At 46.2% G+C, this 12,500-nt stretch overlaps 1 protein-coding gene across 1 annotated transcript in view; it reads right to left on the bottom strand.

Annotated features, from left to right (window-relative positions):
• The window catches only part of mtbp (MDM2 binding protein), a 27,420-nt gene that overhangs the window by 2,118 nt on the left and 12,802 nt on the right, over positions 1 to 12,500 (bottom strand). The window contains exons 12-19 of the mRNA XM_030783262.1: positions 9,142 to 9,254; positions 7,847 to 8,011; positions 7,546 to 7,636; positions 7,107 to 7,265; positions 5,398 to 5,493; positions 4,522 to 4,776; positions 2,118 to 2,343; positions 1,075 to 1,188 (exon numbers count right to left, since the gene is read on the bottom strand). Of these exons, the coding sequence (XP_030639122.1) occupies positions 1,075 to 1,188; positions 2,118 to 2,343; positions 4,522 to 4,776; positions 5,398 to 5,493; positions 7,107 to 7,265; positions 7,546 to 7,636; positions 7,847 to 8,011; positions 9,142 to 9,254 (1,219 nt within the window). The remainder of the gene's footprint in view (positions 1 to 1,074; positions 1,189 to 2,117; positions 2,344 to 4,521; positions 4,777 to 5,397; positions 5,494 to 7,106; positions 7,266 to 7,545; positions 7,637 to 7,846; positions 8,012 to 9,141; positions 9,255 to 12,500) is intronic.

Raw genomic sequence — 12,500 nt, 5'->3', positions numbered from 1 at the left:
ACCCAAAGACGTCACTGAGGGACAATTTGATATCCTGTTTACTGAAACAGTTCAAAATTCTCTAATAACCCTCACACAAGTTTTCCTGAGCTGTAGTCAAAGTGTGATAAATATGAAAAGTTTGGACAGTGATGCTGGTGTCAGCCTGTACCACACTGTGGAGAGAAAACCTGGTTAAATCCATGTTTCACTGAATGTAGATTTACTATGACAAGGATGAGTGACACCATTATGATATGCGTTTGTTTTTCAGTTGAGATACAGTATCAACGGTCATTGTGTGTGGTTTTTGACTGAGCAGGTGTCCGTCTGGGGGAGCTGACTCGGCGTGTCAGTCCTGGGGGGCAGGGTGTATAGATTCAGACCCAACTGTTCAGTGCCTTCGGTTTCAGCACGTAGTGTTAATGTAACGCGTAAAACTCCACCCAGCGGTTTGATTCGTTTTTACATGAACAACACCGACGTTGGCGTGTCTTAAGAAGCGGGCTGTTTTCGCGCGTATGTACCCAGCTAAAGCTACACGCTCGCTAACTTTTACATCAAAGCTTTTCTCCCAACATGTCATGTCACTTCAGTGTCAAGCACAGGCAGTCTTTTCAATCACAGTCTGCAAATTAATGTCAGGCGTTTTTTTGTTTTTTTTTCCTCTCCACCTTATGAAAAAAGTATGACATCATGACCTGAAAACCAGTCAAAACCAGGATACGTGCAGGAGGCTGGGTCGGGGTCACCGCGCTCAGTGTAAGGGCCGTCACACCGCGCTCAGTGTAAGGGCCGTCACACCGCGCTCAGTGTAAGGGCCGTCACACCGCGCTCAGTGTAAGGGCCGTCACACCGCGCTCAGGCTTGACTCACAGACGAATGGTACTGCAGGACAAAACAACACTTCTGACACTGAATGACCTCCATTACGGGACGCTTTAAAAACAGCTCTGCTTAATGGAGGGGAAAATAAGAGGAATAAAGCCATCCTGTGAGCAGCTCCTGTTTTCTGAGCCTGTCCCAGGTTCTGCATTAAGCCTGTGTAGATGAGAGAAGATTCCGGGCGTTCTTTCTGAGAGGAGAGGGACGAACCTTGAGATAAAACTTTGAGATCTCAAACAGTCGCTCACAGCAGGCCTTAAAACAGGCATGTTCACTCGCAATCCCATGATGCTTCAGTACCCTCTCCACCACCTCTCTCAGCATCTGTAACACACACACACACACACTCGCTCAATCATTACTTTTCTCTCAGCGGGGGTTTCTTACACACACATTCACATGAAGGCTGTGAAAAGAAGGAGTCTCTCTCTCTCTCTCTCTTACCTACACACAGAGTAGAGCTGACTGAATTCCTCTTTCTCTGCTGGCATTTACATAAACTCTTGCTTTGATAAGATTTCTCTTTGTACCATATAAAGGGCAACTCAAGGTCTTCCTCTTGGAAGAGAAAGACAGAGGAGGAGAGACAGAGAGAGAGAGAGAAAGGGAGGGAGAGAGAGGGAGACAGAGGACAGAGAGAAAGGCAGAGGGAGAGAGAGAGAGAGAGAGAGAGAGAGAAAGGCAGAGGGAGAGAGAGAGAGAGAAAGAGAGAGAGCGAGAGAGAGAGAGAGAGAGAGTGTGTGTGAATGTGTGTGTGTTTTGCATGTGAGTGTCAGAGAGATGATAAGAATTTGGCTCTTGTTCAGGGTCAGTGTAGAAAAACACTGAGCTGACCTAAGTGTTTCTCTGAACAGTTTTTTTTATACACGGTCAATGGTGAGAACTGTCCCTGTTTCTCAGGTCAGATCTGCCACTCTCACATTCAGAAGAGAAGGTTTAGAATAAGGCAGACTGAGCTGATCCCAGATCAGTCCTTACAAAGTTCAGTTCAAATTCAATTCACATGAATTCATGAATGGACAGAAAAGGGTTTTACACTGGACTGATTCAAACTGACTCTAACCACTGCTCTTCCAATGTCTGATGGGGTGTGTGTGTGTGTGTGGATATGTGGAAGAAGGTGTGTGTGTGTGTGTGTGCGTGTCTCAAAGAGAGTGATTGTGTGTATGTGTGGATCCTCCGGGCGTCTGTAGATATGTGTGGATATGTAGAGGAGCAAGTGAGAGTGTGTGTGTGTGTGTGTGTGTGTTCACCCTGTTGTGCTTCTGTGAGCGGGACTCAGTCTGGGCCTGGCTGGGTTTCTGGTTGCGGGCTGAAGCGTGGTTGTGTGGTTCTGATCCAGTTTTGGGCCGTTTAGAGACAGAACCCGACGTGGACTGAGACCAAGCCATCTGCTGCTTCACTGCAGAAACTGCAGGGTGAGAACCGACCCCCCCCGCGCCCTGAGACACCCCCAAATCACTCTCCGATCTCACCAACCTGACACAGAGGAACAGAGAGAGAGAGAGAGAGAGAGAGTGAAAAAACACCATCTCGCCTCCACTTCCATATACAGACCTTACAAAGGTACCAAAATACATGGTCAAAGCTCTCCAAGCCCATATAAGGGTTCAATCCACTCTAGCTCATTTACTGAGAGTGTGTGTGTGTGTGTGTGTGTGTGTTTGTCTAAGGCCCCAGTGTCTCTAACAGTCGTAATGCTAGAGATCCAATCAAGGTTCAAACCCAGACCTCAAGATATAATCTCTCACCTCCACAGAGCCTGAAAAAAAGAACAGCCGTCAGCAGATCAATACTGCTCCCGCTTTAAAAGCATATCACACACACACACACACACACACACACACACACACACACACACACACACACACACAGATCCACACACACACACAGATCCACACACACACACAGATCCACACACACGCACACACAGATACGCACACACAGATACGCACACACACACAGATACGCACACACATACACAGTAAAACCATCAGTGTAAATGAATAATGTCTGCCAGGCTCAATATTAAATATTTTTATGATCTCTGTGGAAGAAAATCATTTAGAGAGAGAAATGAAAAGAGGGAATTTCTGTACGTATCTGAGATGTTGCATCATAAAGAGACAGCGTCTTTTTTCTGTTTTTTTTTTTTTTTTTTTTTATCAGAGCCGTGAATTTCCTTGCTGAAGTCGTTTTCACTCTGTGTCTTTAACAAAGCCATGAAAGGCAGATCCATATTCAGTTAGGACTCTTATGATGTAGGTAAGTAACATTCAAACCCATCACCCCCCCCGCACCGCGTGACGGCACACAGTGCCCTCACATGCACCTCACCACAGCCATGAGGATGTCACTGAGCAAGTCAGGGTTCTGGGCAGTGGGGAAGAGAAGTCGCTGCTAGAATACGCTTAAAAAAAAACAGACGGGCCAGCTCTCCCTTTCCCTTCATCCCTCTCTCTTTTCTCTACCTCTTTACCCCCCCCCCCTCCTCTCTCTCTCTCTCTCTCTCTCTCTTACAGTAGTTTGACAAGGTTACAGTCATGTGTGAATGGGGCTGCTGAGAGCTTTGCTTTCATAAATCCTTTCTGATCAGCCTCTCTGCTGTTCTCTAAACTTCATATTTAATAAAAGAAAAAAAAAAAACCCTCAATAATTCCAAATGAGCTTCACATTTAAATCTTTGGCCCCGTGAGAGGTGGCTCTGTTCCAGCCATGAAAGCAAAAGTTTGTGTTTGACGTCAAATTACCAAACTACATCTAAACTGTCACCTCCGCTCCAATACAAACAACCTGACATGACCTCCAGCATGTGAACGTCTGCTCTCAGTCAACAGACTGGAAACCATCAACTCCAATCCATTCAAACATGGATTAAACTTGGTCAGAGACTACATTTCACTGCTAATGGGAATTCTCCATTAAAAATCCTGTTTGGTCCCGGATTAGGTTTAATCTGTGTCTGTAAAACCGGCCATAAGAGTCTTAACTGTTGATGATACAAACACTTTCTGTAATCCAACACTCTGCAGGCTCATTAGAGCTGGGATTGGCTCTCATTCACAGCGCCCTCTACTGGCTAACCCTAGCTATACCGAGGTTACTGTGCATAAAAACTTATTATAATCAACTCTGGGAAATTTTACCATGGAAAAATAACAACACTTGTGGAATTTCTGCTGACAAGGCCAGGGAACAAACTGATTTGTCTGTTCACAAGAAATGTTACAGATTGGGACTTTGCCTTCAAAACATTTCAAGCACAAAGCTTAGGTCTGGAAAAAAGAGTTTTTTTTGTAGATGGAAAGACAGAGCTTCAGTCATTGACCTTTTTCTGAGTGAGAACAAGGACAAAGCTGAAACAATTTTAAGCCTGTTCCGAAACTGAACAAACCAAACATCTCAGTCCAAAACAACCACTTGGCAAACAAAAGTTTTTCGTATTCACAACTAAGTGCACAAAGGCACACATTCATTTAACCAGGTAAACAAAAGTAAAACAAACAACTACCCACAGATACACACACATTTCCAATTCAGGTCATCTAAACACACTGGGCCATCTATTCAGAAGATGTCAGTCTTCACTGGAGAGGAGTGGGTGTGGTCACTGGTTGACTGATCTGACTGGATAAATGGATTTTTTTTTTTTTTTACCTCTTGTTTGGTAGGTGTACGTCTGGGTCATGTGACCGGCGTTTGAGGCGTGAGGGCTCCGCCTGCAGTGTCTCTCCGTCAGGAACACTCCCGGGTTCGGACAGGACGGCGGGAGACGGCGCGGGACTCAGGGCGAACGGAACCGGGCACGGCTCCTTAGAACACGTGGTCTGGGTCTCATACCGGATCAGACGAGACTGCAGGCGCACAAACCCATAGTCTCTCTCCAGAGCTTTCTGCTCATCCAGGCAGAACCTACACACACACACACACGCACACACACACACACACACACACACGCACGCACGCACGCACGCACGCACGCACACGCACACACGCACGCACACACACACGCACGCACACACACACACGCACGCACACACGCACGCACACACGCACGCACGCACACACACACAGACACACACACACAGACACACACACACAGACACACACACACGCACACACACACGCGCGCATACACACACGCGCATACACACACATACATACACACACACACGAACACACGCACACGCACACACACACATACGCACACACACACACACACACACACACACACACACACACACACACACACACACGAAAAGGACTTGCTCTAAGAGAGCGATGGTTTCAGGGGTCATAAAAAGGAAAGCTGTAGCTAGGCTAAGCAGAGGTGAAAGGTTGAGCTCCGATGATTAAAACACATCAATGTTTTAAAAACAAAAACCCCTGTTAACCAATCAGATCAGTGACAGCTGAAGATAAAACTGAAAAGAGAAGAGTGCTGAGTTGTGTGGGAGACGTGACCAGTGTCATCAGTGTCAGTGGACATTATATATATATATATATATACACACACACATCAGTCTCACATACTCTATTCCATGGTAGTGGGAGCTGGTTGCCTTTCTGAACGGAAGTTTGGTCACTTTTCTTGGCGTGAGATCAGGAGACAGCCGAAATGTATGGTCCCTGAAAACACACACACACACAATTCAGCAGTCGGCAACCTAACACCCACACACACGTTTAATAAAGCTGAACTTTTTCTCTAAACTGAGCTTCATGTAATCTCTCCATACATACACACACAACCCCATTTAGTCATTCTCAAAGCGGAAACAATCCCATTACTTCTGATTAACAAACATAATTACATGGATCCAACAACCAAGCGTCGGCAGCTAACGTCAGCCTCAGAAGACGCTTCATGAACGGGACCACATTAAGACTTGTGTTCTGAAACACGCTCACAACAGAGGGGATTTTTCAATTAAAAGGTCTAAAGCTTTACATGATTTATTTATTTATTTTGTTTTCGTTGCTTAACAACGCAACAAAAGCTAGCAGCTGCTAATCGGCACGGTGTGCTTAGAAACCGAGGCTTTGAGAACACGGAGACAGCGGCGCTTAAGCCGTCATTTGTGATACGGAGAAAACTGTTCCTCTCCACATTTGCCGGCTGCGGGCTCGGGGCCGGCGGATCGCAGCGGTGCGCGTTCACTGGTCGGGTTATATCGGCCAGAGTTACTCTCTGAGTGACTGTCAGCTGAGTAGTCGTGGGTACTGCTCTCTTCTAAATGACCGTCACTAGCCCTGCGAGCTAACGGCGGTTTATAGCCGTCAGGGATGCGAAGTTTAACGGCTACAGAGTCAGCTGCTTTACCAGCTGACAAACTTGGCCTCATACGGGCTCTGCACATACGGGCAAGAGTTTCCTCAAATTCAGTCAGTTATAGCGTCCCATACGGCTACAGCGCAAAAAACCGTTTCCCAAAGCAGATTATGTCTTACAAAGTGATTACATTGTCTGTGTCAGCAAATCACTGAATACACTACGAATATACACACTGCGCGATACAGAGGAGACAAATTACATATAGCTCTGATATTATCGTAAACCGTAAACCTGACTTCAGCTGATCGCTGGTTTTTGGTTTAAATAAACTCTTCGGAAGGCTCGTAGCTGCAGCATCAATATCCGCTCTGTAGGCACATAAAGCGCCATTAAAACAGGTGACCTCAGAGGACCCGGTAAACTGGCGCCACTGTAACGGGACTTTGTGCTGACTCAGTTTTCTCTATGAATGGTCGAAGTACTTACAGTTACTCGCTAGGGTCCGTTCCTAAGGTATTCTTAGGTCGTTTAAACTAGGGCTGTATGCCTGGGTTACTTCTAAGCCATAGTAATTCACAGAACTCTGAGCCACCTCTTTTCTAAGAAGTTCATCCTTGCAGAAAACTTGCCCTTTCTGGAGTTTACTTATTAACAGTAGAGATATTTTTGTTAAGCCAGTCTGGAAAAGAGCAAATTAACGCAGATCATCATGACAGGTGTGTGTGTGTGTGTGTTTTGCGTAAGTGTGTGTGTGTATGTGTGTATGTGTATGTGTGTGTGTGTGTGTGCGTGTGCGTATGTGTGTTTTGGGTATATGTGTGTTTTGCGTGTGTGCGTGCATGTGTGCGAGTATGTGTGTGTTTTGTGTGTGTGTGTGTGTGTGTGCGTGTGTGTGTGTGTGTGTGCGAGTATGTGTGTGTGTGTGTGTGTGTGTGTGTGAGTATGTGTGTGTGTGTATTGGTCCCACCCTCTGTGTACAGGCAGAGGCTGGAGCTCTACGGCAGGGAGTCCGTCAGGTGTGAAGTGTTTCAGTAGTTCTCTGGCGTCCAGCAGGGAGCAGGATGTGCGCTGTCTGTCTTTAGGGCCCATCAGACTCTCTGAGGAGCCTGTGCTGAACAGACCGGACCTGAGGAGTGACCAGAGTCAGGGAGACAGACGCAACACAGGCCTAGAGTCAGCCGTCATTACATTTTACATTTGTTCATCTCATTTCAGACACTTTCAGGTCTGATAGGTTAGTGTCAGAAAACCAGTCCAGTACCAAACTGGATCAGAGCAGTTCAGTCAGGAGAACATTTCAGTCACAGACAGGGTTGAAAAATGAAAATGGCCCAGTCAGTCAGACCTGCGGTAAATGTCATTTGAATACGTTCCATTGGTCAACAGTGTGATAAGACAAGGTTTACCTGGACTTCTGTCGGCTCTTCTGCAGGTTCTCATAGTTCTGTAGCACACTCCTATCCGGCCACTCCGGCTGCACAGTCTGCCTGACCTCAGCTGAACAGCACAATGCAACCAGCCAGTTAGAGCCAAAATGGCTGCCAGACACCAATAAATGACATTCATAACATCACAAAAATAAAAAAAAAAGAAAAAACCTCCACAACCCTATTGCACATATTCTACTGATGGGTTTCTATCCTATTCTATGTGTGCCTGTGTCTGTTGACGTGTGTGTGTGTGTTATAACAGGCTTTTTGTTTTTACCCTTGTCTTCGGCTGTCTGGTTCTCTTTCTCCACTGGGAGACACTCTGAGGTTCGAGGCAGTCTGGCCTCGTGCATTGTCAGGTACTGTTCTCTGGCCAGGCTCAGTAAAACCTTCAGGTCATTCACAGGTACCGCTGCAGGCTTCTTGGCCTCCTGTCGTCGTCCTGATCAGAGAAACACACCCTGTCAAACCACCATCTCCTTCACCCCCCAAATATCTAACAGGACCAGCTGGAGTATGGGCTCAGAACTTGTTTTAGAATGTGTTAATGCTCATCTAGAACCAGCACTTTCCTGATAAACACAGATGTTCACACCAAAGGCTGCTGATCCCAGATCAGCTCTCAAATGCTGAGATGACTGACGCATACAGGCCCTGTGGTCATACGCCGTGCCCAGGATGGCTGATGACAGTGTCTATGAGTAAAGCGTTTCTCAGATCCAGTTTCAACAACCCTCACGATTACACCTATTCCAACTTATCCACTCGCACTGACACCCGGGCCTCCTGAACTCTCAGTGCAGGTGCTTGACATTCAAATAAAAGGACAGTCTGTTGGCTCACAGGCCCAGAGTTGAGAAGCACTGTTTCAGACAGCAGTGTAAGGACATGTGACAAGGGAACAACTGAAATTTACCATTTTTTTTAATAGTTATAATCAGTTATATTAGTAACGATTACAGAAATGAAAATAATGTTCTTATAACACTCTGATGTTACAAGTGCTAAAACAATCACAGACGCGTCGACTGGAATGTGCTGTGACAGGAGTGAATTCCATAGGGATCTTGGAGAGATCTGGTTTACGCCACACCACTGAACCAAACCACACAGTTAACCATCTGTGACATGCAAACCCGCGTAACACGGCCCTCTCTGTAAGTAAGTCTTTATGAAACAACTCAAAATTCAATACTTGGTCAAAACCGGTAAGCGCTTGACCAAAAACCCAAAACTCCATCTCCCTCAGAGTCAAACGAGAAGGTCGGGAAGGTTTGTCACACTCTCTAACAGCGTGTTGAGACGGCAGGTGTGACAGGAAGGCCAGACCATTCATTTGCCTGTGTGCGTTAGACCTGCTGTTCCATGACACACACACACAGATGGAATCCAGCATGTGTGATTACAGGATCACGAACTGCCAAACTCAACCCCAAATCTTCAAAGTGTTCACTGAGAAACGCCTATGGCTGTTGCCTGGGTAACCGAACGGCTGCTGACGGTGCTTCTCCTCTTTTTTTTTTTTTGGTTTTCCATCCCTTTAATTTGGAAAGAACGGTGCGGCAGACTCACTGCGATACTCCTTAAGGACCAGGGACTGCACTTCCGCCAGCCTCCTCTCCCTCACCAAGAGCTGGTCTCCACGGAGACACGGCAGAGAGCGGAGCCAGGCCGCAGTAGCATCGCTCCCTGTGGAGAAAGACTAGAAGTTAATTGAGTTCATCCATTTTCCCCAAGCACTCTTTCCATCTCTCTCTTTCTCTTTTCCCCCAAACTGTGTGTGTGTGTGTGTGTGCAGTGCCGAGCCCAGCCTGCCTGAGACCCTCTCACGACATAGCCATTACAGACCAAACTTTCTCTTCTTTCTTTCTTTTTAATTATAAAAGTCAAAGGTAAAAAGGTAATAATAAAAGGTTCACTTAGGCTGAAGCTTTAGTTATGTAAGTGTAGTGTCAGAACATTACAGTGGAAGAAGCACGAATGGGGAGAGAAGTCGATCTGTCTTTAAAAAAAAAAAAAAAAAGAGAGAAAGAAAAAAAACAGCGTAAAAGGTTTATGATGCTGAAACTATGAATTCATTAGCGTTTGAGTAAAGTGTAGCTAATAGATCTGTGAGTGTGCGTTCCCTGTGGGTGTGTAAAGTTGGGAGATGCAGCCAAGCGGAGACTGAGACTGTGGTGGCAGATTCGTGGAGTTGTTCTGGTTAAGGGCCAGTCTGAAACAGCCCCAGTGCTCATCAGACTCAACTCAATTCTGACAGACACAGACAGAATCCCTTCAGCTAAAGATTGCGTCATTTCCCGTTACCAACCCGTAGAACAGAGTAATATATAACTGTGACACTGAAACTCTGTCTCGTCATCGTTATACGTAAAACGACTCTTTGAAAAACCTCCATCACTTTGACAGAATCCTAAACTTTGGACCGAAGCCGTACGGTAGGGATGAAATTGGTATCCTGGCAGCAACCGACAACCATATTTCAGCGGATTATGTTTCCAATGAAGACACAAATGGCATTAAAGGTCATTTAGGTAAAGAGGAAGACAAAAAGCATAAACTATAAATCAGCTCAGGTTCACGTCTCCAGGGCCTGGATCACTCCACTCACGTCCTAACAAAGCCCAGAGTGTCGGCCAGCAGCAAACTCTGGACTCCAGACATTTGGCTCTCTTTGAGTGAGAGAGAGAGAGAGAGAGAGAGAGGGAGAGAGGGAGAGAGGGAGAGGAAGAGAGGGAGAGGAAGAGAGGGAGAGGGAGCAAAGGTCAGCTGTTCCGTCTCTGTGGACCCGGCCGGTGTTTGTTATGGACTGCACAGATGGTCAGGGGAAGAAACTCACACTGACTCCGGTTCAGTTCCAGGATGTTGATTTCTGCAGTAATTTCAGTTCAGTGTTCAGTTCCGGTGTCTCCTGGAGCAGAGCCCTGCCTCTACACTGCATGCTTCAGAACTGGTCTCAAAGCTAACACCAGCCCATAAAACACACGTCTGAGAGCTCAACCAGTATGAGACAATGAGATGTCTGATGATACTGGAGACACAGACTGGGAATAGACTGGTGTATTTACATTCAGCTATGACAGCGAGAGCGCAGAGAAAATATCCGCGCAGCCAGGAAATATTACACTTACGCTACAATCACTGCTATTAGTAATGTTACTATACGACCTCTAACAGCGAATGCCGTTAATAGTGTATTTATTATTATTATTATTATCAGAGCAGGCTTGTTTTGAGAGGAGAAGAAATCTTGAGAGGTCTGTAGCCTCTTGTTTCAAACAGCTGGGCTTTAGTCAGAGAGTAATTCTCTCTTCCTACGCACTGCGTGTATCATTTGGCCTCCAGCTCCCTTTTAAAAGCTTTCACAAAGAGAATAACAATCTGGAGAGCGCAGGGATTCAGAAACCAAAGCAGCACACTAAATCACCTTCAAACTAACGCTCCAGACACTCGCTGGCTTGGCCGCACGAAGTGTGAGCGCAGGATCACAGACGAATGGTGTTGCTTTCAAGATTTCCAGGTTATTTAGAAAACAACATTAAGCAACGCACTGTATTAACGTTATTAACATCTAATCCTTTAAGATTCTCAGATGGGCTTTTTTTTTTTTTTTTTTTGTTTAAATGAACTCCAAACGGGTTCATTCATGGGTCGTTTTGGGGACTGGCACAGACCCCGTTTGCGACAGAGAGGTCAGCGCAAGGCTGGAGAGGCACAGAGAGGGAAGAGGAGAGGTGAGATCAGCCCACGCACGCACGCTCTGATCTGAAGAGCTGTAATTTACCTCAGCAGGTGTCTCCCACTGAGACACTCCAACACTGCCACAATTCACAAACACAAAGAGAGAGAGAGAGAGAGAGAGAGAGAGAGAGAGACAGTGAGAGAGAGAGAGAGAGAGAGGGAGAGAGGGAGGGAGGGAGGGAGAGAGGGAGAGAGGGAGAGAGAGAGACAGAGAGAGAGAGAGAGAGAGAGAGGGAGGGAGAGAGGGAGACAGAGATATTCATAGCAGGGGTGAACGAACTGCCACACTTTCCATTGAACTGAGATATAAAAGCTGGTCAGACAGGTCTTATAACCTTAATTAACATGAAGTGCTATGTTACCGTTTCATTAACGTACAGCGAACATTACTTTAAGCTCATTATAACTAAAGATCTCAACTTTCTTTTTTTTCCTCTGCCCCAAATAAAAGCCAAAAATACACCGTAGAGCAGGCAGTCAAAGGGCTGACAGTGAAAACAATGTCGGCCTGTCCTATGGTACCCTCACGGTTCTTACATTAAACCTCTCATTAGAAAAACAACACCAACTCCATTTTTTACACTTTAAAGACACTGATCTTTGTGGGAAGATTTGTGAACTCTACAGAGAATTTCAGTCTCTAACCAACAAGAGCATTCACCGCAAGTCAAGGGAGAAGAGAACCCAAAGTACCACACATCTGACATCTGTTTCCACGCCACATGTCCCATAAAACACAGAAAGAAGTAGTCATTCATCACAAACGCCTAGAGATTAGATTGATTCTAATCTTAATCCATTTGGGGAGGGGGGGGGTTGATGGTGACTTGGCCTCCTTGGATACGGTAACTCAGAACTGTGGACTTGCTGAAAGCTTCTGGACGAGCTGGCATCTTTTTTTTTTTTTTTTTTTTTTTGTCACCCGTCGTGTAGAGAGTGGAGTTAAAGCCTGAGCCTGTGTGCACAGCGTGAAAGGCATGTGTGTGTGTGTGCTGGCGTTTGGGAATATCCTGGACCAGGTGGTGTCAGCTGCCACAGAGAGCGGTCAGCACACAGCTGTGTCACCCCTGTGGGCTCACCCCTGTGGGCTCACACAGACCGGCCACTCGGGAGGCGTGGGAACATGCACCCAAATCCGAACATTCTCACTCTGACTTCACATCCACAGACCATAAATATGTATCTGACCG

Source organism: Chanos chanos, chromosome 8 (genome assembly GCF_902362185.1).
Source record: "Chanos chanos chromosome 8, fChaCha1.1, whole genome shotgun sequence".
NCBI classification, from domain to species: Eukaryota; Metazoa; Chordata; class Actinopteri; order Gonorynchiformes; family Chanidae; genus Chanos; species Chanos chanos.
This window is presented reverse-complemented; position numbering and strand designations above follow the sequence as displayed.